This window comes from Chlamydomonas reinhardtii, chromosome 16 (assembly GCF_000002595.2).
Source record: "Chlamydomonas reinhardtii strain CC-503 cw92 mt+ chromosome 16, whole genome shotgun sequence".
NCBI lineage: Eukaryota > Viridiplantae > Chlorophyta > Chlorophyceae > Chlamydomonadales > Chlamydomonadaceae > Chlamydomonas > Chlamydomonas reinhardtii.
Genome location: NC_057019.1, coordinates 306,886 through 334,754, shown reverse-complemented (window position 1 = coordinate 334,754; position 27,869 = coordinate 306,886). Strand labels below are relative to the sequence as shown.

The window sequence follows — 27,869 nt, the reverse complement described above, 5'->3', positions numbered from 1 at the left end:
AATGCGACGCTGCGCGCTGCCCAAGCAGAGGGTTCGGTTGCGGGGCGCGGGAGTGAGGCGCTTAGGCGACAGTGTATTGGCGCAGTGCCCGGGATCCTGACCTTCAAAGCAACCGAGTAGGCTGAAACTACGGGCTTGTGCTAGCACAGCCGAACGCACTCACGCCAAAACTTGCTAGGCATGTACATCACCAGTATTACAGCTTGCCCGGCCCTTCATTTGACCTGTAGATTCTGTCAGACCAGCAATCCAGCGCCCCCGGCGCCTGTTGCACGAAATCCTCTTTTGTGTTGAGGGAAACACAGATGGGCCCTTCCGGGGCGCGCACGCTCTTCCCCCACCATACCCACACCCACCTCCCCTTCGAACACAAACGCACATTGGCAATGCAGCAAACCAGCAGCGAGGCTCCCGCGGTCTACTCGTCGTCATCCTCCCCCCACTCCATGTCCGGTGCCACCTCCTTCGCCTTCACACGCCGCCCCGACCTCGTCGTCTTCACCAAACCCCCGCCCAAGTCCACAGACGCCTCCCGGCTCCGCTTGCCTCCGCTGCCACCACCCCCAGCACCGCCACCTCCCACCGCCGCCGCAGCAGCGCCAGTCGCCGCCACAGCCGCCGCCGCCGAGCCGCGGCGCCCGCCAGTGCCGGCGCCGCCAAGCGAGCCAGACGCCGACCGCGGCGGCGCCGCCGCGCGCTGCCGCGCCACCGGCTCCTCATCCTCCGTCTCCGCGTCCTCATCGTCCGCGTCCTCATCCGCAACCGCACCCGCCCTGCCGCCAGCCGCAGGCGTCACCGCCGCAGCAGCAGCCGCCACGGCCATCCTCGCCGCCCCGCCGCCGCCGCCGCCGCCAGCTGCGGCGCCGCCGCCGCGCGCGCAGACCGGGCACAGCCAGTCTCCCTCCGGTATGTCGAGCAGCCCGGCACAGGGCAAGTGCATGGCGCGGTTGCAGCCGGCGCCGTCGCAGCACAGCAGCTCTCCCTCCATGCCGCAGCGCAGGCACAGACCCGTCCACTCGGTGCTCGTGCCCACACCAATGAGCGACGGGTCATAGTATCCTGGTGGGAAGGTGTGGGTGGGGTTGTGCGGCAGGTGGGCCGCAAACTCGGCGGCGGCGGCCTGCGCCGCGGCGGCGGCCTCAGCGGCGGCGGCCGCCGCCGCCTCCGGTCCGAGCAGCGCGATGAGCGCGGCCGGGCCCTTCTTGGCCTTGCGTGCGGCGGCGGCGGCCTGCGCGGCGGCGGCGCCGCCGGCGGCCTCGAACTCGCGCCGCCTCCGGGCGGCCTGCGTGAGCAGCAGGGCGACACGCGTGACGTGTTGGGATGTCTGGGTAACATGTTGTACCTCCGTATCTTCCTTGCAGCTTCCCACCAAGACGCCGAACGAGAGTGTCAACGTACCACCATTGCCACCCAGCTGGCCATTACTCATCCCCCTGCCGGGCGATTCCTCACCTTGATGAGCGGTGTGCAGCGGTCCGCCAGCAGGCACGACAAGAACGCCGCCGCGAACTCCACGGCAGGGGTGGCGGCGACGGCGCCCGCCAGCGGGTCCGTCGCGCCCGCCGCTGCCTCCGCCGCCACCAGCTGCGCGCGCCGCAGCTCGCGCAGCCAGGCGGCGCGCTCACGAGCCGTGCGCCACAGGGAGGCGCCCTGGGCACAGACAGATACAAGACACATACATACATACGTCGGAAGCTGAAGTCTTAAGGCAATCACAACGTTTCGCAGAAGGCACGCAAGGCCACGCAACAGCCCCCATGGCCCCGTTCTGACCGACCCACAGCACCGCGCGCCCGCGCCCCATCCCACGCCCTCAACCCTCTCCCCTCCCGCCCTGCCTGGCCCCCCACCCCCACCCGCACCCCCAACCCCACCCCGACCTCACCTTGGCGATGTTGAGCAGTCGCAGGTTCAGCAGCAACTGCTCCGCATCCAGCCGGCCGCCCTCGGGCGGGTCCGCGCTGTTGCGCAGCTTGTCCTCCTCATTGTCGCTGTCATCAAGCTCCTCGGCAGCAGCAGCCTGACGAAGCGGCCCGCTAGGCAGCACGCCCGCCGCCGGCGGCCGCGCCGCCGCCGCCGTCGCCGCGGCGGCGGGCACCGCCGCCACAGTGACGGAGATGCCGGCGCCTGCGGCGCCGGTGGCGGCGGCGACGGCGGCTGACGCCGCCGCTGACGCGGCGGCGGCCTCGGCGTGCTGTCGCAGCGCCTGCAGCCGCGGCTGCTGCGACGCCAGCGCGAGGGCGGGCTGCAGGGGGCCGTGGGTGCCCTTGGCGCTGGGCGGCACCGCCAGGGGGCCCGACTGCACCCCCACGCACCCTGCTGCAGCTGTTCCGCCTGCGGCGCCGGACTCAGAGTCAACGGCCATGGGCTCCTGCGCACCGCCCGCGGCCGCGGCGCCGCCGCCATCCGCGGCTGCGGACGGCGCCACCACCACCATGCCCAGCGCGGCCGTGAGGTCGTCTGTGGAGGCGGGCCCGGTGGGAGGCAGCACTGCCACGGCGGCGGCGGCGGGCACCGGCACCAGCGGCGGCCCCTCGCGCTGCACGCGCACGCGGCCTCTGCATGGAGGAGGAGACGGGCGGCGCAGGCGCACAGCGTGTGTGTGTCAGACAGCAATTTGCCAGCGCTGTGTGTAGCTATGCAGCAATGCGGTGCCGCTGGTTCCATGCCTGGGCATATACAAACACACGCACGGACATGCAGGCGCCGGGACCTGCTGCGCACCCCGCCCACCCATCCACCCACCCACCCCAAGCCCACCCACCTGTGCACCACGCTGGCCATCACCAGCAGTTCCCCCGGCGTCTGCGGCCCCGCCGCCAGCCGCTCCGCCTCCAGCTGCGCGTCAATGGCCGCCTGCGTCTTGGGCCGCCCGCGCCCGCGCTTCTTCACCACCACCTCCCCGCCCTCGCCACCGGCACCGTCGTCGTCGCCGTCGTCGCCCTCCCGCTCCGCCTTGGCAGCCGCGGCGGCGGCGGACGCCGCCGCCGCCGCCTTGGCGGCGGCGCCGCCGGACACGTACCCGATTCCGCCCGGTCCGTCTCCCAGTGCCGTTTTGAATTCCAGCACGTTGGCCTCGTACAGCTCGGGCCAGGTGGGGTCGCGCGCACTGAGCAGCCACTCGGCCTCCCAGGTGTCCGCCTCCGCCACCAGCGGCGCGATGAGGGCGCAGTCGGCCAGTCGCGGCAGGCCCTCGCCCAGGCGGCACAGCACCGCCTGCAGCAGCAGGAGCGACCACGAGCAGCAGGGGGTTGACATTCATTAGTATTCAGGAGGTGAAAGCGTAGCCAGGAACAGTGGTATTGCAGGGGAGGGAGGGACAGCGGTGATTGTTGGTTCGCGAGTTTGGCGTGGTCGGTCGGTCGGGAGGCGCGGCGGGCAAAGCCGTGGCGATGCGATGGAGCGAAGGGCCGGGAAGAAAAGGCGTGCGCTGCGGCCGTCCGCTGTCAGACATTGGGTACTTCGAATGTGTCCAAGCAATGCGCACGCCATTGTGAACCCCCACACATCAGCTACCTCGCAACCAAAATATTTCTTCCTTCACTCTCTCACGTCTCACGCCTCTCACCTCCAGTCGCTCCAGCTCCGAGAGGAGCGCCGACGCGTCGCCCGCCTCGCTGATCTTCACCAGCCGCTCGCGCCACGCCTCAATGCCGCCCGCGCCCATAAACGCCGCCCCCGCCGCCGCCGCCGCCGCCCCCTCCTGCTTCAACTCGGCCTCCGCCTGCGCCTCCACCTTGACGCCGGCCGCGGCAGCGGCGGCGGCGTTCAGCGCCGCCGCCACCGGCGCCGGCGGCGCCGCCGGCGGCGGGCGCGGCAGCTCGAACCCGGCGATGGCGAGCCCTGTCAGCATGTTGGTTAGCTCGCCAACCGCCTTGCTCAGCACCGAGAGGACCTTGGCGGCCCGGGCCTGCGGCAGCGGCGCTAGGTCGGCTGCGGTGGCGCCCTCGGGCAGGTGGAAGAAGCGGCGGCCGCGTCGCAGCCAGAAGCTGTCGCGCGGCGTGCAGCCCTCCCCCATGAGCTCGGCAATAGCGGTCACCATCGGCGGCAGCTGCTCCGGCTCCTCCTCCTGCTGCGGCTGCGGCTCCGCCGCCGCCGTTGTGGGTGACGTGGCGGCGGCACCTGCGGCGGCGCCGTCTGGGTCGGGCTTGGTGGCGGGCGTGCGCTTCAGGCGCTTGGCGGCGCGGGCGTCACCGTCAGGCGTGGCCAGGGCGTCATCAGCGGCAGCGGCGGCGCCGTCAGCCTCGGGCTCAGCCTTGACACCAGTGGCGGCGGCAGCGGCGGCGTCAGGCTCGGCCTTCACCGCGCCCACGGGCTCCTGCGCCTCCGCCTCCTTTTTAACACCGACGGCTTTGGAGTCGACCTCCATGGCATCCGCGCCCTCCGCCTTGGGCGCCGCAGGCCCGTCCTCCGTCATTGTCTCGGTAGACGGCGTCGCCGGCGTCGCCTTGACGGCCGTAGCCGCGGCCGCCGCGGCAGCGGCAAAGGCGGCGGCGCCAGCCGCCGCAGGCGCCACCGGCGCCGCCGGAGGCGGCGGCGGCGGGGGAGGCGGCGGCGGCGGCGGCTGCAGCGCGGTGACTAGCTGGGCGTACTTGCGGCGCAGTACGGCGTACAGCTCCCGCTCGCGCGGGCCGCGGCGGTTGAGTCCCTCCATTATGGAGTCCAGCTCCTCGCGGCATGTGACCACCGCGATGGAGGGCACGTGCGCCGGCGCGTCGGGGTGCACTGGCGGCGGGTGGCCGGCGGCGGCGGCGGCCGCCGCAACGTCGATGGGCGGGATCTCCTTGGCTGCGGCGGCGGCCGCCTCCGCCAGCGCCTGCGCCTCCGCCGCGGAGGCTGCCGCCGCCGCCGCGGCCGCGGCGGCCTCGTTGGCGGCCGTCACTGCTGCCTGGTCGCTGCCGTCGCCGACCTCCGCCGCCAGCGCCTCCGCCTCCGCAGCAAAGGCCTTGGCGATGGCCTCCTCCTCCGCCGCGGCGGCCTTGGCGGCCGCCGCCTCCGCCGCCGCGACGGCGATGGCGTGAGCCTGCTGGTGCGCCGCCGCCACCGCCGCCTTGCTCGCCGCCGCCAGCGTGGTGTCCGCCGCCGCCGCCGCCAGCTGCGCCTGCTGCGGCGCCGCGGTGGCGGCGTGCAGGGCAGGCAGGTAGTTGTGCTGCGGCGGCGGCAGGCCCAGGCCGTGCCTGGGCTCGCAGCTGTCCTCGATGAACAGCAGCGGGCCGGCGCCGCCCACCATCCAGTAGCGCCGGTGGTATCTGCGTGCGTGTGTCCGGGTGTGGGCGTGTGTGTGTGTGTGTGTGTGTGTGTGTGTGTGTGTGTGTGTGTGTGTGTCCATGTGCGTGTGTGTGTGTGTGCGTGTTTGTGTGTGTGTGTGTGTGTGTGAGGAAGGAAGCCCAACAAGTGATGCGTCACGAGTGCGAGGCGGGCCCTGAGGCCCTGGATTGTGAAGGCCCCTGACTTGACGTCACGACTCATGAGCGCACCCAACGCGCCGACGCCCAACGCCCCCTTGCCTCCCCCCCCCACACACCTGTCGCTGCCCAGCGGCTCCAGGCGCACCGCCGCCTTGCGCAGTTCGTCGTCGGCCTTGTTGTCGCGGGCCGCCCACTCGTCCTCGCGGGCGCGGGCCTCGGCCTCGCTGCGGCCGCGCTTGCGCCGGCACTGCGCCGCGGGGGGGGGCATCCGGCGGGGCCGGGAGGGGAGGTCCCAGTCATGGTTAGCTAAGAAGTGAAAGCGCAGCCAGGGAAGGGGAGAGGGGCAGCCACGTTGGCACACCTCATGGCAAAGGCGTATTTCCAGCAAGGGCACCTGGCTGAATGGGCGTCACATATATGAACCAGTTCAGGACGTGCCCGCAACAAGCGCACAGGGGCTGCCTCAGGTTCAGACACATGCTGCTACACAGGCGTGCAGGCACAGGCGCGCAGGCACAGGCGCGCCAGCGGCTCACCGACAAGTACAGGTCCTCCGTCTCCGACTCGGCCTCTGGCTCGCTCTCGCCCTCCTCGCCCGAGTCACCACCCACAGGCCCCAGCGGCACAGGCGGCACCAGACCCGACGGCGCCGCCCCTGCCGCGGCGGCGCCGCCCGCCGCCGGCGCGCCGCCATCTGCGCCGCCGTCCGCGCCGGCGCCGTCCGCCGCCGCCGCGTCACCCGCAGCGTCCTCGCCGCCTTCCGCCACTGGCGGCGCCGCCGCCTCGTCCACGGCTGCCGCCGCCGCTGCCGCCGCCTCCTCCGCCGCCAGCCACTCCGCCTCCGCCAGCGCCGCGACGTAAGCCGCCGACGCCCGCCCGCGGCCGCGACCGCGCCCGCGGCCCCTGCCACGGCCCCGCCCGCGGCCGCGGCCCGTCGGCGCCGCGCCGCCATCATCGCTGTCCAAGTCGCCGGCGGCGCCGCCGGGGCCGTACGCCGCCAGTCGGCCCGCCGCCGCCGCGCGCTCCGCCATCAGCTGCTGGCGGCGGTAGCGCTCGGCAGCGCGGCGCGCCGCCGCCGCCGCCCACTCGCGCTTCTTGATTTCGGCGTCCTGGTGCGCCTTCTGGGTCACCAGCCGGTCCAGCGTCTCCTGCGGTGGGTGCGAGGCAGTGATGCGGGGTGTTGGGGTGCAGGCGTGCAATAGCGAGCAGCTGTGCAAACTGAACGCAGCTGCAACAGGGGGCGACGCGGAAACAACACTGTCAGCCCACGCAAACCACAAGTCCACCAGCACCGGGCCCGCACCGCACACAGGACACGCTCCCGGGCGCCCCCACCAGTCGGTTGCCGATGTCGGTGCGCGCTCCGTCGCAGCCGGCGCAGTCGTTGCACAGCGCCGCCAGCAGTCGCAGGTGGAAGGCGGGCGGCTGCAGGAAGTAGGGGGCGCGGCCCAGCACCACCAGCGCGTGCGCCGCCATCACGTCGTCGGACAGCAGCGCGTAGCGGCAGTCGGTCAGCTCGGCGGGCGTGAAGGTCACGTGCGACCTGGGGGGTGGGCGGGTGGGGCGGGGCGGGGGAGGTGGGTGTGTTGGCGGTGTGTTAGTGCGTGGGTTGGTTGGTGTAGGTGGGTGGGTGGGTGGGACCGGCTGCTCTGTAGTTCTGGCACATAGGTTTCTTCATGATGCACCCACACAAGTCAAGACAAGACTGACGCACGCCGTGATACATCAACGACAAACACCAAGACGCACACGCGCGCCCCCCACACACAGCGCCCCCCCCCTCCGCACCCCCACCTGCTGAGCTGCAGGTATCGTCGCAGCACCTCGGGCCAGCAGCCGGGTGCGGCCAGCAGCCGCTGCCAGCGCTTGAAGCGGCCGGACAGCGCGGGGCCGCCGGTGCGGGTCTGGGGAAGAAAGGGCAGGGGCGTGGAGCGAGGGGAGGGGAGGGGAGGGGGTTGGCAGTGTCGGGCACAAAGCACCGGGCACGTCACCAGGCACGTGCGCAAGTTCCATGTGTCTCTTTAAACAGATCGGTCAGGCACGGGACAGCAACAAGCGGCGCGCCCATCCTCCAATCCTCCCACCCGACCGCCGTGCCCCGCCACCCCTGCCCCGCCACCCGCCGCCCCGCCCGCCCTTCACCCCGCCGCGCACTCACCCACTGCGCGATGAGGTACCTCAGCAGCCCCACATACAGCTCTTCCAGCACGGGGCTGTCCGACGGCCAGCACACCGCGTGCTGCAGCACACGCAGCGGGCTGGGCGCCGCCGCGCCGCCCGTGGGCAGCCCCGCCACAGCCGCCACAGCCGCCGCCAGCGCCGCCGCGGCGGCGGTGGGCGCGGCGCCAGGCGGCGGCGGCGGCAGTCCTGCCAGCGGCGGCGGCATGTTGGTGAGCTTGATGCCGAATATGGAGATGAACTCGGACACTGTGAGGGCGTCCAGGAAGGAGGCCACACGCTCCTCGCCCGACAGCATCAGCTGCGCAGGGACATGGCGGCGGTGGTGCGGGGCGGCGTGGTGGGCGTGGCGGGGTCGTGGTGGGGGTTGTGAAGACCAGCCCAAACCAAGGGAACGATGCGGTCGATGCAAACGGATGGTGGAGCAAGTACGAACGCTTTCCCGTGAAGGGCCAAACCTCTTCCCTCCTCCCTCCTCCCTGCCCTCTTCCCGCCCGCCTTCCTCCTCCAGCCCTCCTTCCTCCTGCCTGCCCTTCCCCGGCCCTCCTCCCGCCCTCCTTCCTCCTCCCGCCCTCCTTCCTCCTACCTGCCCTCCCTCCTCCTCCCGCCCTCCTCCCGCCCTCCTCCCGGCTCTCCTCACCGAGCAGGTGGGCGGCCCCCGAATGGCGAGCTGCAGCCGCCGCCGCCGCTCCACCGCCTCCGACAGCTGCTCCGTGGCGCCCTTGATGCGGCGGCCCGCACCGCCGCCAGCACCCGCACCGCCGCCAGCACCAACCGAGGCGGCGCCGCCCAACGAGCCCGACGGCGCCAGCGACAGCGCGCCCGCCGAGGCCGACGGCTGCAGGCCGCCGCCGGGGGCGCCTTCGGAGCCGGCGCAGCCTCCGGCGCCGCCGATGGCGGCGGCCGCCTCCGCCGCGGCCTTGTCAGTGAGGTCGCCGATGACCGCCTCCAGACGGGACACCTGTGCGTGAGGGGGAGGTAGAGAGAGGGTGAGGGAGGGAGGTGGAGAGAGGGTGAGGGAGGTAGAGGGAGGGAGGGAGAAAGCATGGGGCATAGGGAAGGTTGACACCGAGGGGAAGCATGGAATCATAGGTAAAGTGCGTGTAGGAGTGTGCTTCTGACCATCGACCACGGGAAAGCAAGAACAGAGGGGATTGTGGGATAGACGCACAAAGAGCGAGGAGGACGGGCGGTGTGTGTGTGGACGTGTGAGAGCCACGCGGGCGCGGCCGGGGGCGGTCGGGGGATTGCGACACACCACCACACCAAGACAGCTGCATGTGGGCCTAGGCTTGCCATGCGGCCACGCCACCGCGCCCTTGGTCCCCAACCCCCTCCTTCCCTCTCCACTGCTCCACGCTCCCCTCGTGCCCAGGAGCCCCACGACCTGAACCCCCCCCTGCCGCCCCCTGCTTCCTCCTGGCTCTGTTCAGTGCTGAACACGAGCCCCCCCAAACAAAACCACCACCCGCCCCCGTTCTCCATCTGAACGGCTAACCCTCCACCCCACCCCACCCCACCCGCACCCCACCCCACCCGCACCCCTCTTCTCCCCCCTCCCTCACCTCCTCCAGCTCCTCCTGCAGCACCTCGATGTCGTCCGTGTGGCGGGTGCGCCAACGCATGCGCTCGCGCTCCTGTTGGTTGGTGGGTAGGTTGGTCGGTTGGTCAATTGGTTGGCGGGTTGGTTGGTTGGGGGTGTGGATCGCGAGGGTGAGCGGATGTGTGAAGGGTGAGGTGGGCTGAGTGTGCGGCCCTAGCAGCGACAGCAGCGACAACACGCGGGGTAGCTGCAGACCAAGCGCCCACACGCGCCGTCACCCCCGCCGTCACGCACCCGCTCCCCGCGCGCCTCCGCCCGCATGCGGTCCCTCTCCTCCCGCTCCACCGCCCGCGCCGCCGCGCGCGCCGCCAGATACGCCGCCCGTGCGCCGCCGCCGTCCTCACACCACCGAGTGCCGCGCCGCAGCGCCGCCGCCGCCGCCGCGCCGGCGGCGCCGCCATTCAGCATCGCGCCCAGGGCCTCTGCGGCGGGGCCGCCGGCCGCCAGCGCCGCCGCCAGGGCTTGCTGGTAGGGGCCGCCGGGCAGGGCGGCGGCGGCGGCGGCGGTGCCGGAGAGCAGGAGCTGGGAGTGTCCTGCGCCCTCGATGCGCTCGGTGCAGCGGGGACAGGCCCAGTCCATGAGGCGCAGCTCCTCGTAGTCCTGTGGGTGGGGTGTGTGTGGTGGTGGAGGAGGTGGAGGTGGTGGTGGTGGTGGTGGTGGTGGCGGAGGCACGGGTAAGGTCAGGGGAGGGGAGGAGAGACGAGGTGAGGTGAGAGCGCGAGGCGTTTCAAATGGGTTCCGCATTCGCCATCCCCCAGCTTTCCCTCCCTGCCCGCTCGCCCTCCAATGTACGCGCAGTGTGGCCCCCAACACGCGCCCACACGGCCACACACCCACAAATTATGCCACGAGCCTCCGGGCTCGAAGGACATCGATCGCCCTTGCGCAGTGACGCAATGAAAATGTCACTAATCAAAATTGTATAACCGTAACTCCAAAGCACCCACCACGTCGAGGCAGCTCATGTGGTAGGCGCGCGGGCAGAAGTCACACAGGCACAGCGGAGACAGCTCCCCACCGCCGCCGCCCTCCTCGCCGCCGGTCTGGAAGGCCTTGCCGCAGCGGCCGCAGCTTGTGGTGTTGCGCACAAAGGGCTCGGCGCGGCGGCTGGGCATGGTCTCAAAGCGCGGGTCGGGCGCGGCGGCTGGGTGCCGTGCCGGGTTGGGGAGGGGCAGGGGTTGAGAGGAACGTAAGCAGCGGGCAACATCGTGACAAGAGCCGTCAGTCCGTGCTTGATCCAAATACTAGTACTGTACCAGCAGCATCGACACTGATCAACATGCCAACAACAACAGCCGGTGGCGGTGCCGGCCGTGTGTGCATGCTCCCCCCTCCAAGCCTCCTCTTCACCCCCCGCCCCCTCCTCACCAGGGATCTGGTGCCCCATCTCCATGTGCGCACTGGTGGCCTGGTCCAACAGGATGGCCGCCGCCGGCCGCCGCCCGCGGCCCCGCCCCCGGCCCGTGCCGGTCGTGTAACCACCGCCAGGACCCCCGTCGCCCCACACCGGCGCCGGAGCCTGGTAGTGCTGGTGCTGATGGGGATGAGCCGCCGGCGCCGAGGCAGCGGCGGCGGCAGCGGCGGCGGCGGCTTGCGCCGCCGCCGCCGCGGCGGCCGCTCCGCGGCCGCGGCCGCGGCCCCGGCCCCGGCCGCGCCCCGACGTCGGGGGCGGCGGCGGCGAGGCCTCCGCCGCCGCCGCCGCCGCCTGCTGCTGCGCCAGAAAGGCCGCCGCCTGCGCCGCCGCGTTGGGCGAGGCGCCGGCGCCGGCAGCGCTGGTGCTGGCGGCGGCGGCCTGCGCCGCCGCGCGCGCCGCCGCCGCCACGGCTGCTACTGCCGCCGGGTCCTGCAGGTTGTAGCCCATGGCTTTGAGCTGCTGCTGCATCAGCAGCGCCGCCGTCGCCGCCGCCTGCGCCGCGGGGTCGATCGCCGGCGGCTGGGCGGCCGCGTCAACAGCTCCGGGATTCTCAGCCGACTGAGGAACAGCACACAGCGCACAAACAAACGGTGTCAGAGATCAGTTGAGTTGTAGTCGCGATTGTACATGGAAGTCAAATTGGAATCGTCGCTCGTACCCGCTCCATCCGACCACACCCCAACCACACCCCCAACCACGCCCGTACCGCTGCACCCTCCTTCCGCCACACCCTCCCTCCCGCCACCAACCACTCCTCCCGCCACACAAACCACTCCTCCCCCCCCCTGCCGCAGTCCGCACCTGCTTCAGCCGCGCCTGGTGCTCGCGCACCGCCGCCTCCGCCGCGCCGCGCAGCAGGGCGTTGTAGGCGGCCCGCGGCTCGTAGAAGTAGGCGGGGCCGAAGATGGCGCGGGCCTTGTCCGCGTCCACGTGCCGGGCCAGCTTGGACAGGACCTGGGGGCGAGGGGGCGAGGGGGCAAGGGGGAGGGGAGGGGGTACATTCCTGATTGGCTGAGGACATTGCAGAGGGCAGGCAGTCGTGGGGAACAGCAAGAGGTGGAGGCGGTGGCGGCGGTGGAGGAGGTGAAGGAGGAGGAGGAGGGGGACGCGGGGAAGGTCAGCAATGACCCGTGTTACCTACCGCAACCCCACGACGTGCATCCCACTCTTCGCCAGCTCCCGTCCGCGCCTCTTCTCGCCCGTATTTCCCCATCTATCCTCCTATATCCCCCTTTCCCTCTGTCCCTCTCCTTCTCCTTCCCCTCTTTCCCCCAGTATCTACAATCCCCCCAAACCTCCTCCCAGCCCCCTCCCACCCCTCCCTGCCCGCACTCACGTCGCGCACGTTGACTGCCTGCTGCCCCAGCAGGTCCTGCAGCGCCTGCGGCGGCATGTGCGCCAGCGCCGCCAGGTTGGCGGCCAGCTGCATGTCGCGCAGGGAGCTGAGGCAGCGGGGGAGGGGGGGGGGAGGGAGGTTAAGGAGGGAGGTCAAGGAGGGAGGTTAAGGAGGGAGGTTACGGACGGAGGTGGAGGTGGAGGTGGAGGTGAGTGGAGGGTGGTGGAGATGGGAGGAGGGGGGAAGCAGTGCAGGGTGATGGGTGCGAGCAGCAACGCTGTAGTGAGGAAAGGATCGAAGGCGCATGGCAGGGCGCATCCGCTGCTGGCACGCACCCTGGCAGCAGTGCAACATCGTCCACCTGCCCCTCAACACGCTCCACAACTCCCTTATCCGGGTACTTGCATTCCCAGACCCCGCCCCTTCTCCCACGCCCTCCCGCCCCCGACCAGGCGTAGTATGGCTTTGGTTTAGCTTGAGCTGGTACTTACAAACTCCCCCGCCCCCCACGCCCCGCCCCAACGCCGCCCGCGCCCCCACCACCCCGCCCCCCCCCCACTCACCGGATGGTCTTCTGCAGCACGTCCGCATGGTGCATGGCCGCCGTGGCCGCCGCCTGCCCCGCCAGCGACCCCGGGTCCGGCCCCAGCAGCTCCAGCGGGTCGAAGAACACCGGCAGCGACCGCAGCGCCGCCGCCGCGGGACCCACAGCAGGCACGCCGCCAGTCGCCAGGAACTGGTGAGCCGCCGCCACCGCAGCACGAGCCGAGGCGTCGTCATCGGCGTCGGCGCCGGCTGCCGCCGGCGACGCGGCGCCGGCAGCGGCGGCGGCGGTAGGGTCGGCGGCGGCGGGGGAGGCGGCTGGCGGCGCAGCCGCTGCCTGCTGGGGGTGGTGTTCCCCGCCGGGCGCTGCTGCCGCGGCCGCCACCTGTTGCTCGTACGCCTGTTGCTGCACCTGCTGTTGTGCCGCGTCCATTTGCACTTGCATAGGGTCCTGCACCTCCTGCTGCTGCTGTTGCTGTATCTGCGCCGCCGCCGCCGCCATCTGCTCCTGCAGCTGCAGCTGCTGCTGGTACATCGCCAACTGCTCGGCGGTCAGCTGGCCGCCGTCCTGCAGCCGCGAGGGTTTGCGCACGCACGTCAGGGAGCATTTGAGCATGTGTGTGCATGCAAGGTGCTCAAGAGAGCGCAGTGACGCACGATAGTCTGACGACGCATGACGGTCGGGCATGCGAGCTCCCGGAGGCGTTATGCACGGTGGTGTACAACGCATGGCATCGGGCGGCCGCAGCAGCCCATGCAGCGGCGGGCCCGCCGGCTGAGTGCGGTGAGTGTTTGAGGCATGCATCAGTCATGCGACGCGCCACGAGCCCTGAACGCACGTGCCCCCACCGCCACCGCCAAACCTCAGTCCAAACCTCAGTCCAAACATCCGCCAAAACCACCGCCAAATATGGCCCCGACATGCCTAGCCACCAGGGCCAAGCCCGCACCCGCACCTGTGGCAGGGCTGAGCCGTCGACTCCGTTTGCGTCGGCCTCCATGGCAGCTGTGTGCACTACGTGCTAGCCCCGCTGGAACGAGAGGTCGCGAGGCGTCTGTCGCCTCTCCGTCAAGCCAGCTCCTGAAAGCTCGCTAGCTAGCTAGCTACTCGGACTAAGCTATCCGATTGAGCGCGGCCCTAGCAGCTGAGGGCTGCGGGGTCCGCGCGGGCCGGCTGTGTTGCGGTTTAGGCCGGAGCGGGAGAAGGGGGGCGAAGAGAGGGGCGGTCAAGGCAGTCGAGGGAGGCGTGTAGCCCGCAAGACTTTGACGACACCAACCAGACCGGCTTTGCAGGCAAGCTTACGGCGTTCAGCGGCCCCGGAAATACAGGATCGCGCAGCCGCTGAAACAGCGGGAGCCATTTGTGGGCTTTCCCGCTCGCTGCGCCAACCCGTCAAGACGGTCTCCCGGACCCGCCAACTAACTCACCTGGCCCCTCTGAGCAAGCAATCCCCGCGAAGGTCCCTACAAAGAGCTATTTCGGCCGGCTTTCTCGCTCCGGCCTGAAGCAGGTCAGGTTTGAGTTGAATCAACTGCGTGGCAACATTATTTATGGTAAACAGTTCAGAGTCATACTGGGCGAGCACATGCATGCCGGCTGGTGGCTTTATCGCTCTTCGCTTGGAGGCTGCATGGGCCCTCGACATTTTTGCTGGGGCCTTGACACTTCTCCACGTGCTTAAAGCATACTCACTAGTAGCTTCTTTTGTATCATGTTCTTGAAAGTGGCTAAGGCCGCTCAGAACTTTTGTAAGTGGTAGCGCCTGGCAGCGTTGCACCGTGCAGTTTCATCTCGAATCTATTGATGCTTATTTGTCTGGTGTCATTGGTTACTCATTTGCCTCGGCACAGTTGCAGACTGCATACAGGAAGCCCTGGGAGGGAACGGCACGCGGCGTGGCACAACCGACGGGCAAACCCGGCCTCTCAGAAGCGATGTCGATATGCAACTGCTTTAAGCACCGATAGTGCTACATAGATTCTTACTTGTATACTGGACAAGCAGGCAGCAATAGTGTCAAACGGCCACCGGCAGTGCAAAATTCTGCTTTCGTTCCTAAGAACCTATGCTTGTTTCTCACGGTTGTCCTTATCCGAGCTCTCATACATGAAGGCAAAGTAAACAATTGCACGTCACGGAAGTGGCAGCCGTTCGACTGTTTCGACGGCAATGGCGGGACCCATCGTGCATGTGCAGTCCCCGCCCGGCGCGGTGGCTAGCTCTAGCATTTTCCCACAGCTACCTCCCGAGCTGACAGATCGCATCGGCGCCTTTGTTCCGCCCAACGACATGGCCTGCGCCTTCCGCTGCACTTGTCGCGCCGCGCGAGACCTTTTCTCGGCCCCTCGCTTCACCACCCTGCACTTGTCCCAGCCCGGCATTCCACACGACGTCTTTGCACGCAAGTGGGCAGCGCCCGGCGCCTGCCACAGCCTCTCCTACCGGCAGCGCCGACAGCTTACCACCCTGACCGCAGCCTCGGGCGACGTCGCAAACCTCCACGCCGCGCTCGCCGCCGCCGGCCTCGTCCCCGGTGCCGCCGAGCTCGGCGCCGCCGCCGGCGCCGGCCGCCTGCACGTGTGCGCCTGGCTGCGCCGCCGCCACAACTGCTGCACGGCCGACCCAACCGGCGACGCGCTGGTGGCGGCGGCGGCGGCGGGCGCCGCCGAGGGCGCCGCCTGGCTGCTAAGCAAGGGCGGCGCCTGCTGGAGCTGGGCCGCCGTCGGCGCCGCCGCCGCCGCCGGCCACGTGGCACTGATGGATTGGCTGGTGGCGGCGCGGCCGACGGCGGCGGCGGCAGCAGGGCCAGTGGCGGCGGCGGAGGCTCGGCTGGCGGGCGGGCCGCACCCCTGTGAGCCGGAGCCGCTGCGCATGAGCCGCGCGCTGGCGGCGGTGGCGGAGGGCTGTGGGCTCGGGGTGCTCCGGCGCTGCTGTGCGGCTTGGCCGGCGCTGTGGGCGGAGGGCGGCGGTGCAGGCGGCGATGATGGCGGTGGTGGCAGTGGATGTGCAGCTGCAGGCACTGGGTATGGTGGTGACGGCGACGGAACGTCTATGCAGCGGGCCCAGCGCATGCAGAGGCTGACTGCTGCCGCCGATTTTGCAACTGCTACTACAGCCCACACCGGGCCAGGGCAAGGGCTGGAGCCAGGGTCAGGGGAAGCTGCGGTAGCAGCGGGAGGCGGGCAGCGCGCGAAGCGGGACGCGGCACTTGTGACGCGGGGACACGCAGCGCTGGCGGCGGCGGCGGCTGAGGCGTCGGTGCAGCGCTGGCGGGGCCATCTGTTGGCGGCGGCGGCTCGCAGCGGCACAGCGGACTGGCAGGACAAGGTCACGTGGTTGCTGGGGTGGGCCCCCGACGCCCCCGGCCTTGAGGAAGCCGGGCGCATGGCGTTTGCCGGTGCCGCTGAGGCGCGCGCATGCGGCCAGGGTGGCGGCGCCAGCACCAGCAGCGGCGGCGGTGACGGCGGCGGCGGCGGCGGCGGCGATGGCGGCGAGGAGGCGGCGTGCAGGATGGCATGGTTGGCGGCGCAGGGCCTGGTGCCGGCTGAGTCGGCGCTGTTGGCGGCGGTGCGGTGCCGCGCCGCCGCCGCCGTGGACTTCCTGCTGGCGGCGCCGCCAGCGGTTTCGGTCGGCTCGGGGGCGGCGGCGGCGGCGGTTGGGGAGCCGGCGGCGGCGTGGCCGCCGCTGGCGGTTGGGGAGGAGTTGGTGGTGGCGGCGGCGGAGGTGGGGGATGTGGGGCTGCTGCGGCGGCTGCTGTCGGAGCCGCGGTGCGAGGCTGTGGATGCGCTGGACGCGTTGTGTGCGGCGGCGGGGGGTCGGCACTTGGCTGTGCTGGAGTTCCTCACGGGGCCGCCGGAGCGGCAGCAGGAGGGGCAGGGGGAGGCGCAGGAGCAGGACCAAGAGGAGGGGCAGGAGCAGGCAGGTAGCGGCGAGGAAGTGGGAGAGGAGGAAAGACAGGAGAATGGGGAGGGGGAGGGTGAGGAAGGAGAGGGAGCTGCAGGCAGCGGTCGGGCGCGGCGGGTGCGGCGGCGTGACCAGCTGCGGCGGGCGGGTCTGCAGCTGTGCGGCGCGGCGCTGGATGACCCGCTCATTGCCAATGAGGCGGCGGAACGCGGCAGCCTGGAGGTGAGCAGCGTGGAGGTGAGCAGCAGAGCCGCCGCGACTGGGATGTGCGGGAGCAGGGCTGCATGAGGGCAGGGGTGGCAGGGTGGAAGGTGCGCCCGCCCGCCCACACACGCGCCTGCCGTTACCCTCATGCCTTGCTGGCACCCGCCCCCCTGGCAACCCCCGCTGGTGCCCACGTGATGGTGCGCCAGCCACGTGCGCCCTTCGCGCCCCCCCAACCGCCCAACCGCCCAACCGCCCACCCAACCTGCCCCCCGGTTTTGGGATTGGAATGAACCACCCCCACCTACCCCCGGCACCCCCCGGAACGGAATCCGCAACCCCCCCACCCCGCCCCCCACCCACCCCGCCCCCCGCCTGCTTCCCAGGTGCTGCGCTGGCTGGCCGCCCGGCGCTGCCCCATGGACGAGTTCACTCTGGCGGCGGCGGCGGAGGGAGGCTGCGGCGCCGCGCTGGAGTGGCTGGCGGGGCCGCGGCGCGTGCGGCTGGGGGTGAGCGGGGGCAGGTGTGTGGGGCAGGTGTGTGGGGCAGGTGTGGGGCAGGTGTGGGGTAGGTGTGGGCGAGGTGTGGGAGGTAGTTGGCTAGGTTTTGGACAGCGCGACCTGGAGTGTGGGCGTTGTGGGGGATGGTGGGGCGGTGGGATTGCGGGGCGGCGTGTATACGCTTAGGGTTGGTCGTGGTGCTCGTGGCTGCAGTTGCGACGCTAGGAGGTTGTGTTGCTTATTTGTCAGGCGATTGCTCGGTGGCCCTGGCTGACCCCACGGGCTGACTCGGAGCCGCCCGTGACACGCGGTCACGCTCCGTTTTGTTTCTCTCAGTTAAATGAGGATCAGAATCGACTACCCCTCCTTTCCTCTTGCCCTCCGCTTCCATCTCGCTTGCCTCCCAAGTCCCAACCCTCCTACCCGTCCCTCCTACTCCCCCCCCTCCCACACACACACAGGCCAGCGGCGACGCCTGGCGTCAGGCCAGCTGGGGCGACCTGGCCACACTGCGGACCCTGGCGCGGCTGCGGGTGCCGCTGGGGCCGGCGGGCGCCGGCCCCGCGGGCGCCGCCGCCACCTTTTTGAACATGTTGGTGCGCGCCGCGGCGCCGCTGCCGGTGCTGCGGCTGATGGTGGAGGAGGCGCGGTGCCCCGTGGACTGGTGGGTGCAGGAAAAAGGGGGCCTTGGAGGGCGGGGCAACTAAACACCGCGTGGGAAATTGGCTGTTGAAGGGAAGGCTCGTGGGGCGGAGGGCGTGCAGGGACCTGGGAGCAAGGAGAAAGGCTGGGACAGCACAATGGATACAGCCGCAGCTGACGGGGAAGGCCCTCCGCGCCATCACGCCACGGCTTGTTTCCTGGTGTGCAGGGAGAAGGCTCGACGCGGCGCGCTGCGGCGGCGGGATGAGAGCCGCCGGCCGCTTCTGGACTGGGTCCGGCAGCAGGCGGTGGCGGCGGCGGGGCTGGAGGGGTTGGGGGTAGGGGGAGCGGAAGGCTGGAAGGAGAAGGCGGTATCGGCACCAGGGCCACCCGGGCGAAAGATTCTGCTGCATAGGCACGCTGAGCAGGATGGGGACGGCGATGGCGGTGGGGGTGGGGAGGCGCTTTGAGCTGATGGCAGCTGTTGCTTGCAAGGCGGGTGGCGGGTGGCGGCAGGGGCGGGGGTAAATGGGGCTGGCTGACATGCTGCGGACACGTCACAGGGGGTGCAACTTCGAGCTTCACGTCGTGTAAAGCTCTTGGATCAGCGTCGCACACTCGCACTGGGCACACGGGCGCACGCACTTCTAGGCAGATAGGCTGCAGCGGCCGTGTGTTAGGCCCCCGGGTGAGAGGAAAGACACTTGGGCACACAGCTGGATGCCTCTAATGGAAGCCAAAGAGTCTGGGCTGGTGGCACCGTGGCAGGCTGGCAGCCAGTGAGCCCCCACGCCCTGCAGTCAGTTGATTATGTTATCGACGTGCGTTGCGGAACTAATGCGTAAGTAGACCGCGGAGTGGGCTTGCAGGCGGCACGAGAGCGATTATGTACGGCCACTCTCTGCCACTCTGCACTCCCACTGTCCCACGAGGCTGCGTGGCCAGCTCACAGCGGCTCATGCCGCGGGGGAGTCACTGAGTCGGAGCGCTCTCGGCTGGGAGCTAACCCGGTCGCTGTTACAGAGTCCAAATGCTGGAGCCTGCTGCCAACAATTGTGAACCCTGCTCCAATACATCAATACAAAACATGACAGACCTCGTCGAACTGACGCCTGGCGCTACACTACAACGAGTCGTAGGTCCCCTTGATCCCTTGCCAACGACAGGCACGGTAGCCCCGTGACACCCGCATTGTCACCAACCTACTTTGTGTGATCCAGCCCCGGCACAATTCGGTGTGGCATGTCATCCACACACAGATCGCAGCTAGGGGTCAATCCGCAGCCTTTCTTGGCCTCTCGTTCTTTAAAATCCCAACATTACCGCCAGCGCTGGCCCACTTGAATCCTGACACATCCCTGCTCATCCACCTACGGTAACCAGGGGCGGCCCTTCAGTTACCCGTGTGATTTGATTGGTCCGTTATCATGAACGGCTACCCCCCTCGTTCAAGCGCATCAAAGGACGACACACGTGTCACCCGCCCAACCCCGTGCCATCAGGTACATTCGCATCTACGCATTTCAATGACATGGCATGTAAAATTATTGATCACGAGCAATGCTCCGCCTGCCTGCCGATGTTAGAGTCTCAGCTGCCTACAACCCACGGACCGCCGTCTCAGCCTCCAGCGCCGCTCAAGACACGACAATCTTGCCCCTGACCCGGCCGTCCTTGAGGAACCGAGCCCACTGGGCCGCCACGGCCGCCTCGCGCGCCTGCCGCTGCCGCTGCTGCTGCCGCTGACCCTGGTCCCCCGCCTCCAGCTGCCGTGACGGCTTTGGCGGAGCGGGAGCCTCAGCCAAATGGATCGCGTTTCTCCCGCCGACAGCCCGCCCAAACCAGCCCACCGTGTCCGCGCTCAGCTGCAGGCACATGACATAATCCGACCGACCGGGGGCGTATCCGCAGTTGACCTGCAGGTGCAAGCGACACCGCAGCAGGCCTATCGGCCACCGCAGCCGGGCCAGCGACGCAAAGGCGCTGCTGCTGCTGCTGCTGCTGCTGCTGCCGGCATGCCCAACATTATATGCTTCGGGAAGATTCCCCGTGAGCAACAGGCCCGCTTCCTCCCGGCCCTGGGTGTAGGAGATGGACGGGTACCACTCGAGCCCCATAGCGCACAGGTATCCACTCGGCGTGTCGTCCAGGACCAGGTACACGCTCGCCGTGCCGCCCTCCGCAAGTGCCCCAAACTCCTCGCACAGCGCATCCCGGCTGGAGCTAAAGAGGTAGGAGTACCCACCCGCAGGCGCAGCACTACGGCGCGGCTTGCTGGTCAGCCACGTTCTCGGGCAGCCCGTCTCTTCAGCCGCCCTGAGGAATTCCGCCTTCTCGACAAGCAGTGCCCTGGCAAAGTAAGCCACACAGCCCGCCTGCTCCGGGGTGATAGGCAGCCAACCCGCCTGGGTGTCCGGGTGGTCGTGGTGGTCCAGCGCCAGTGCGGGCAGGACCCAGTCCAGGTAGGCGCGGCTGCAATGCGACAGCCGCAGCAGCCCGCACAGCCGCCGCCGCGTGGCCGCATCCGTGGTGCTGTAGTTAAGTTGCATCCACCTGCGGACACAAAAGGACGTGCAATTGACACAGTGCGAACGTGTTAATGGGCAGTTGTCATATAAAAGCATTGTAGCCCTGCTCCCATGCTTCATGGGGCACTGTGACTACCAACTACTCCCACAGCCCATCCTGCCCACCTTGTCCGCCCCCTACCCCATGCCCTACCCCGTGCGCCATGCCACCCATACACACTCCAACCGCCACTCACTCCGCCATCATCAGCACAACGCTGCTCTCGCTGTCGGTGCTGAAGTCATCGCTCTCCAGCAAAGCCTCCAGGCCCACAGCCGGCAGCGCCCGCATCTGCTTATACAGGTGCTTCGTGTTCAGCACCGCCAGCGCGTCGCCAAAGTGCGCCACCAGCTGCGGCTTGGCCTCTTTCAGCAGCGCCGCAAACGCTGGCTCATGCTTGGGGTCCGGCCACAGTTGCATGCAGCCGTACAGCTGCAACACGGGAGCGGCCATGGTGCTGGCGCTGGCACTGGCGCTGGGCTGTATCGCGCCCCCTGCTGACCCCCGGGTGCACTGCTGGGCCGCGCTGGACAAGCCCAGCTTGTCTCGCAAGGCATCCACGCACGCCTCCACGCATCCCTTCATCTGCAGGTAGTCCGCCTGCTTCCACACCCGCAGCACCTCACGAACGCTGCCCGCCTCTATCCGCCCCGTGTAGGCGAACTTGATGGCTGCAAGCGCTGCGGGCAGCTCCTCCTCACCGCCCAGCCGCACACGCAGCTCCAGAGGCCGCGGCGGCTCACGGACGTTCTGCTGCTTTGCCAGCCTTGGCTCCGCTGTTGTTGTCTGGCAGCCGATCTCCACTGCCGCCTGACCGCCCGCCATCGCTGTTGCCTGGCCGCCGGTCCCTGCTGCCATTGCCGCTGCCTCCGCCGCCTCCGTTGGCGCTCCACTGCCGGCCCGTGCTGTCGCCCCATCATCAGCTGCTGCCGCCCCACCGCCGGCCTCCGCTGTCGCCCCGACGCCAGCCTCTGTTGCCGCTGCATTGCCGGCCTCCGCTGTCACCACACCTGCCTCCAATACCGCACCACCACTGGCCGCCGCTGTTGCATCCGCTGCCGCCGTTGTCGCTCCACTGTCGGCCTCTGCTGTCGCCTCAGACTCCCCCACTGCCGCCCCACTGCAGGACTCTGCCGCCGCGCTGCCGCCCTCCGCTGTCGCCCCGGCTGCCTCTGTCGCCCCGGCTGCTTTTGCTGACGCGCCAACGCCGTCAGCCGCTGACGCCCCACCGACTAAAGTTGTCGCCGCCCCGCTGGCCTTCGAGGTTGCGGGCTCCGGGCTCCCAGGCCCCGCCGTCGCCGGCTCATCCGCCCACCTCTCCATCTGGCATGTGATGACACCGTAAACATACAACAGGGCTTGGCGTGAGCCGCTGCATCTTCATTTCAGGGAGCAGCGGGCACCCAGACCCACCATGGTGTAGGCAGGCAGGCACCGTGCTCTGAAAGCACGCCAGTCTCTCAGACTCACCTGCGTCTGAAACCGCTCCGAAGCCAAGCACAGCACGAACGTATGCGCGGGTAGCGGCTCGCCCACGAACCCCACTTCAGTTTGGGCCTGCTCGCTGGCGCCGTGAGCGGGCCTGCTGTAGGCGCCAGCGTTCATGGCCAGCCATCGCTTCTCCTCAAACGACAGAGTCAGCGCCTCCGCCGCAGGCAGCAGATTATCCTCCAATTCATCTGCGTCCGAGCTTTCTGATTGGCTAGGCTCAGATGTTGCTTGCTCTCCCGGGTTCGCGCCATTATATGCGCAATTGTCGTGTGTGCGTCCATCGCCCTCACGACGTCCTTCCTCAGGCGCGGGTGCAATATCAGCCACTAAGGGCTCTTGTACAGGTTTTCTTGCGACGGTGAAGACTACAGTGCAGTTCGCATGGTCGGTCTTTCCATATAGGTTGCTGAGGCCTGCTGCGACATATTTGTTGCATATTGTGCTCATTCTTAACACAAATATTAGTATATACTGTCACCGCAGGGCGACGTCCTAGGTCAACCTGACCTGGGCCAGAGTGGCTGACACACCGTGACTCACCCCTCGAGGCCCTGGCCCCATGCCTCTGCACTGCTGGCGGCGCTGCGCTCTGACTGCCGGCCCTTGCGCTGTCCTACCCCCTGGGTAGCCACCGCAATTGATGGAGTAAGGGCTCTGCACTTCTGCAGTGACGCCCTCAGACACTGCCGCTGCCCCATGCCCTCCGCACACTGCATCGCACCTCCAGTGATGGCAGTGTGCCCCGCCTCCGCCTCCGCCTCCGCCTCCGCCTCCGCCTCCGCCTCCGCCTCCGCCTCCGCCTCCACCTCCGCCTCCGCCTCCGCCTCCGCCTCCGCCTCCGCCTCCGCCTCCGCCTCCGCCTCCGCCTCCGCCTCCGCCTCCGCCTCCGCCTCCGCCTCCGCCTCCGCCTCCGCCTCCGCCTCCGCCTCCGCCTCCGCCTCCGCCTCCGCCTCCGCCTCCGCCTCCGCCTCCGCCTCCGCCTCCGCCTCCGCCTCCGCCTCCGCCTCCGCCTCCGCCTCCGCCTCCGCCTCCGCCTCCGCCTCCGCCTCCGCCTCCGCCTCCGCCTCCGCCTCCGCCTCCGCCTCCGCCTCCGCCTCCGCCTCCGCCTCCGCCTCCGCCTCCGCCTCCGCCTCCGCCTCCGACCCGAGCAGACTGGCCGCAGTACACGGCCTACTGACGCACCGCAGTGCCAGCGGCCTCGTGCGCCATAAGATGTGAGGCTTTACACCTGGACGCGCCGGACCTGTCTAGGCCAAAGAAGGCATAGCTGGCTGCATGCACGTAGGGGCATGTCGAGTTGCTGACGCATATCAGGCTCAGTCGTAGGGCACTGGGTCTGTGTCCGTCCTGGGCCCGGGGCGCATAGGGCACCGTGCACAGGCATGGGCGTGTTCCGCGGGGCATGCGCGCGAAGGCCTGATGGGAGGATTACGGTGTGCTGGGATGTTTTGCCCTTGCAAAGATGATTGAGCATTGGGCGTTAGTAATTGAGTGCAGCATAATGAGCATGAGCATCGCATGGGGTCGAGGCCTCGAGGGGCATGGCATTGGTAGGAAGGGTGTCCTGCTGGCGTGCCATGGCAGGCCATGTGGTGCTGTGGGGTCGAGGGGCGCATAGGGCACCGCGCACAGGCATGCGCTCGAGGGCATGCCCCGAACTCAGCCTCGGGGCATGCAGGGTTGCATAGTACGCGACCCTCTCTCCATAATACGCGTATTAATACAGCGTACTAGGATTTCTAGTACAGTACGTTAAAATACGGTGCATAATACGCTGGGCCACGAAATCCGGGGGGAAAGCCGGTGCAGACACGACCCGAATAAGTGGGAATTTGGATTTGCGCGGCCATAGTCTTCTAGCGGAGTTTCCTTCAACTTATTATACTCATATTGTCATAAGAAACACAGCTGCAGTGCGGAGAGCAGTCATGGTTCGCGAACCTCGACGGACATCCTTTCCAGCACCCCTCGCGCCCCTCACCCGCCACTGCGCTGCCACGTCCCACCCCGCTGGTTTCCCCAGCACAACGTATTTTCCAACGTACTAGCCGACGAGGGCAGCGTACAGTACGTAGTACAGTACGTAGTACATAGTACGCGTACTACGAACTACGCAACCCTGGGGCCATGTACGCGAACTCCTGGTGGGTAGAGTACGGTATACTGGGATATGTTGCCATTGAAACTGTGGTTGAGCATTGTGCGGTAATAGCTGGGCGCAAGGAATTTGCATGAGCATCATGGGGTCGAGGGGTGAGGCATTGGCCCGCGTGTCCGTGCTGGCGTGCCATGCTTGGCCAACTCCTATGCCCGTCGGCCGCTTGGTCCCATTCTTACCCTTGATGTATAGTACCGCCTGACAGCACTAGCATAATCGCTTTGAAGGCCCTTTCCAGCAAGGCATTCCTTTACCGCAGCCTGCAATTCACAAGCTGCAACCATGGCGAGCGATGAAGAGGATAACATGAAAGATTTGTTTGGTAGTGATGATGATGCAGATGATGATTTTGGAAAGCCGAGCGTGCGGGAGACGCAGAAAGAGGCGACCCCTGCCGCTGAGGATGACCTTGAGGACGACCTGGGCGACGATTTTGGCGGAACAACAACACAGGGACGCTCGCAGGCGGCTATAGTGTCTGACGAGCCAGAAGAGGAGGGCGGATTTTTTGGGCGATCCAAACGTGCAGCAGCTCCTGGCGCTCGGCGGCCATTGACAAAAACAGGAGCACCAATCGACTTTTCAGCACCGCTTCTGCCAGTCCCTCCTCCAACGGGTGACACGTACTTGCTGCGTGAAGCGCTAATTGGCGTAGAGCCCCGGCCGTTTGACCCGGAAACATTTGAGGCAGAAGAGGAAATCTTCACAGACGACAAGGGCTTTACAAAAATCAAGCCAGCGGACCGGACCAAAATCCGCTGGCGCTATGTGCAGCGCAAGACAGCGGACGGGCGCGACGAGATTGTGCCTGAGAGCAACGCTCGGTTCGTGCGCTGGTCGGACGGCAGCCTGCAGCTGTTGCTGGGCGACGAGGTGTTCGATGTGGACACGGCGGACATGTCCGCGCAGCACGCGTACATGGTGGCTTACAGCGGCGTGGTGCAGGTGCGCCAAGGGAGCAGCTGGCGTGGGTGCGTAGAGAACTTTGCGGGTGCGGGTTAGACACGGGTGGAGAGGGGCGAAGAGGGGCGGCGGCAGCTGTGTGCAGGCCAGGGGCGGGGCTAGGGCACATGCGGCGCATGCGTTTGCATGGCCGGGCCAGCTGCGTCTTGCCGCCCGCCGCACGCTGCGGACAAGTGCCGTAGCAGTGGCTCAGGCGCATCACGCCCAAACCAGCATGAGGCGACCTGGCCATGGGTCGGGGTCCCGGTCTGGGCCTGCTGCAGCCGCAGTATGGCAGCAGCTGGGGCTAGGGGAGGGGCGAGGCACGCAGCGAGGAGGCGGGTGGGGTGGGGATGCGGGCCGGTAGCCGGCCCGCCGCAGCCCCGGACGCAGGCCTCATCGCACCGCTGCCCCTGCTGCCCGCAAGGACTCCTGCCCTGCATGCGCCCTGTCCCTTCCAAAACGCATCCCTTCCCCTCCATTGATGCACTAGCCCCTGCATCCCTGCAACACCCCCCCACACACACACACGCACCCTGCCACCTCGCCCCACAGGGCCAGGCGGCTCTCACCACCAAGATGGGCTTCCGCCTGGCGACGCTCAACTCCAAGCTGTACGCGCGCATGCGGGAGGAGGTGGACAAGCGCACAGTCAAGGTGGGGAGGGGGGGAGGCGGATTCGGGGGAGGGGCTGGATGGAGGGCTTCGGAGAATTGGCGGGTTGCTGGAGGTGGGGTACTTGATGGTATCTCAATTCCAAATTGACCAGGACGCCGAACCGGCTGGGGGTTGGAGTTCGTGGGCCTGGGGTTGTGTGGGGAGTGTATGGTCCGGGAAGGTTCTCGGAGGCGGGAAGGTTCGGAGAAAGGAAAAGGGGACGGGAGGGAAGGGGAAGGAAGGTGGTCACAGGGCACCGGCGATGGAGAGCGAGAGCGCCTGGTGCGGGCGGCGGGAGACACACGTGGCGGAGGCCCGTGCATGGACACAGGGGTCTAAGGAGCGGGGGGTGAGACGAGCGACGGGGCAGGCAGCAGCCCTGCAGGTGCGGCGGTGCACCAGGGTCGGGCCGGACGGGCAGATGACGGGGAAATGGCGGCGGGTGCGCCATGTGCGCTGAGGCGCCCCCGTGGTGCTATTTCCCTTCAGAACACACACACACACACATACACACACACACACACACACACACACACACACACACACACACACACACACACACACACACACACACACACACACACACACACACACACCGACGCGGCCACTGCGGCCGCGTGCTTGCCTCGCATCGGTGCCGCCGTGGAGTGGGGAGCGGGGGGCCAGCCCCCGCCAGCCCACGGCGCCCACACACACACACACACATGCACATGGGGTTCCGGCCTCGTGCCTCATCGTGCGCGATCAGCGTCTCCATAACCGCCGCCCGCCACGGAAGCCCATGCAGCCTAGCGATATTTGTCTCTTCGTTGCCTCTGACTCGCCCCCCTTTTTCCTGGGCATTCGTATAGTTAGTGGGATGCGTGTTAGGTCGCTAGGTAGCATGCCTGTTGCACGCCGCCCCTCTTCACCGTTGCCATTTTGCATGCCCGTGACACTTCTGTGCTGCCGCCCTATGCTTTTACTTCTCTCTCTCGCTTATAGGTAAGACTGGCTACCGTGGACGAGACACCGGGGATTAGGCGTGCCCGGTAAACGTTGTAGCGCGTCGCCGACGCGGAGCATGGCAGCGCATGCGGGCGCACCTCGGAGACGAGGCTGAATGCCAAACGCCCGGGTAGGGGGTTCCAGGCAACATATGCGGGTGAGTATACTCAAGGTGACAACTGGGGCAACATCGACAAACGCGGAGCTCGGTAACCGGCGTCGGTATTTGTTGGTAACTGCGCGCGCGTGTATGGCGGAATTTTGTTCCGTTTGATTCTTTGTTTAACACACACACACACACACACACACACACACACACACACACACACACACACACGCACGCCCCCGCTCTCGCTGTGCCTGCAGGTGAAGCGTGTGCAGCAGCACGTGGAGGCCTACGACCCGGCTAAGGAGAAGGAGCGCCGCGGCAGGGAGGCGGAGGAGGTGCTGCGGAACAGGTGGGGGGTGGGGGTGCTGGGGGTGGGGTGGGGTTTGGAGGGGGTGCTGGGGGGGCCGGTGGGGGTGGTCGGAGGCGGAAGGCGGGAGGCGGGTTTGGGGAGAAGGGTAGCTGTCCATGCAACGACGTTGCGGGCGGGGGACGGGGCGCTTGGGGCGGAGCGGTTGTGCTTTGATGGGCGTGGGCGGTCGGGGGACGGTAGTCAGGGCAGTCGGGGCGAGCAACATCGGGAGCAGGGAGCAGGGGCATGCAAGGGGCCCGGGGTCTGGATCGGGGTGCCGGAGGCGTGGACCGGTGAGCCAAGACCGCTGAGGACGGGGGCAGTACGGCGCACCCAGGCAACACGCTGACCTTTGCGCACGAGGGTTATGTTGCGTTGCGCACATGGCCTTCCCTCCTCCGTGTTCACGTGAGGCCTGGATCCATCCTGGAGGGCACCGTCCTCTCTGCCCTCCCTTCTCGACTGACCCACCCCGCTTGTAGTCTGCACGCGCTACGCCTCTACATCCCCGCCATCGCCTAACATATCGTGTAGTCATGCCTGGCCATCCCGTCCCCCACCTGCCCGTTTCCCCCTCCGCCACTGCTCCTCCAGGGCGGCTCTGGAGTCGCGGCAGCAGCGCACCACGGCCCGGTACGCGGGCGGCGGCGGCGGCGGGCGGCGCGGGCGGCCCGAGCTCAACACGCGCTTCCTAGAGGAGGAAGACGGGCTGGAGGTGAGCGCGCAGGAGAGGAGGGAAGGGAGGATGGGGGTTGCAAAGATGATTGGAAGAGCGGTGCAGGATGGAGTAGCCGTCCTTGGATAGCGGACGGCGGACAGGGGCAGGAGGGAGGGAAGGGAGGGGAGGGAGGGAGGGAGGGAGGGAGGGAGGAGGGA

General features: G+C 68.4%; 5 protein-coding genes across 5 annotated transcripts in view; 3 read left to right on the top strand and 2 right to left on the bottom strand.

Annotated features, from left to right (window-relative positions):
• Positions 1 to 21: 21 nt before the first annotated feature.
• On the bottom strand, positions 22 to 14,023 carry CHLRE_16g694208v5 (uncharacterized protein). The gene is made up of 20 exons (XM_043071778.1): positions 13,911 to 14,023; positions 13,439 to 13,656; positions 12,503 to 13,050; positions 11,940 to 12,045; positions 11,405 to 11,557; positions 10,558 to 11,161; positions 10,137 to 10,333; positions 9,424 to 9,789; positions 9,152 to 9,223; positions 8,227 to 8,547; positions 7,567 to 7,887; positions 7,203 to 7,312; positions 6,744 to 6,951; positions 5,945 to 6,556; positions 5,525 to 5,655; positions 3,569 to 5,249; positions 2,765 to 3,216; positions 1,886 to 2,558; positions 1,453 to 1,650; positions 22 to 1,282 (listed from the first exon to the last, which is right to left on the bottom strand). The coding sequence occupies exons 2-20, from the start codon at positions 13,481 to 13,483 to the stop codon at positions 419 to 421; spliced, it is 7,662 nt and encodes a 2,553-aa protein (XP_042915306.1). The 5' UTR covers positions 13,484 to 13,656; positions 13,911 to 14,023; the 3' UTR covers positions 22 to 418.
• A 100-nt stretch (positions 14,024 to 14,123) lies between these two features.
• On the top strand, positions 14,124 to 18,338 carry CHLRE_16g694207v5 (uncharacterized protein). The gene is made up of 4 exons (XM_043071777.1): positions 14,124 to 16,608; positions 16,977 to 17,099; positions 17,552 to 17,754; positions 17,962 to 18,338. Exons 1-4 carry the CDS (start codon positions 14,653 to 14,655, stop codon positions 18,200 to 18,202), a joined length of 2,523 nt encoding a protein of 840 aa, XP_042915305.1. The 5' UTR covers positions 14,124 to 14,652; the 3' UTR covers positions 18,203 to 18,338.
• Positions 18,339 to 18,737: 399 nt separating this feature from the next.
• Positions 18,738 to 22,263, bottom strand: CHLRE_16g694206v5 (uncharacterized protein). The gene is made up of 3 exons (XM_043071776.1): positions 21,771 to 22,263; positions 20,497 to 21,623; positions 18,738 to 20,285 (listed from the first exon to the last, which is right to left on the bottom strand). Exons 1-3 carry the CDS (start codon positions 21,903 to 21,905, stop codon positions 19,370 to 19,372), a joined length of 2,178 nt encoding a protein of 725 aa, XP_042915304.1. The 5' UTR covers positions 21,906 to 22,263; the 3' UTR covers positions 18,738 to 19,369.
• A 170-nt stretch (positions 22,264 to 22,433) lies between these two features.
• On the top strand, positions 22,434 to 23,679 carry CHLRE_16g694205v5 (uncharacterized protein). The gene has a single exon (XM_043071775.1). The coding sequence runs from the start codon at positions 22,521 to 22,523 to the stop codon at positions 23,007 to 23,009; it is 489 nt and encodes a 162-aa protein (XP_042915303.1). The 5' UTR covers positions 22,434 to 22,520; the 3' UTR covers positions 23,010 to 23,679.
• Positions 23,680 to 24,123: 444 nt separating this feature from the next.
• The window catches only part of CHLRE_16g694204v5 (uncharacterized protein), a 6,526-nt gene continuing 2,780 nt past the window's right edge, over positions 24,124 to 27,869 (top strand). Inside the window, exons 1-4 of the mRNA XM_043071774.1 lie at positions 24,124 to 24,894; positions 25,447 to 25,548; positions 26,902 to 26,993; positions 27,588 to 27,708. Coding sequence (XP_042915302.1) covers positions 24,232 to 24,894; positions 25,447 to 25,548; positions 26,902 to 26,993; positions 27,588 to 27,708 — 978 coding nt within the window. The 5' untranslated portion in view covers positions 24,124 to 24,231. The remainder of the gene's footprint in view (positions 24,895 to 25,446; positions 25,549 to 26,901; positions 26,994 to 27,587; positions 27,709 to 27,869) is intronic.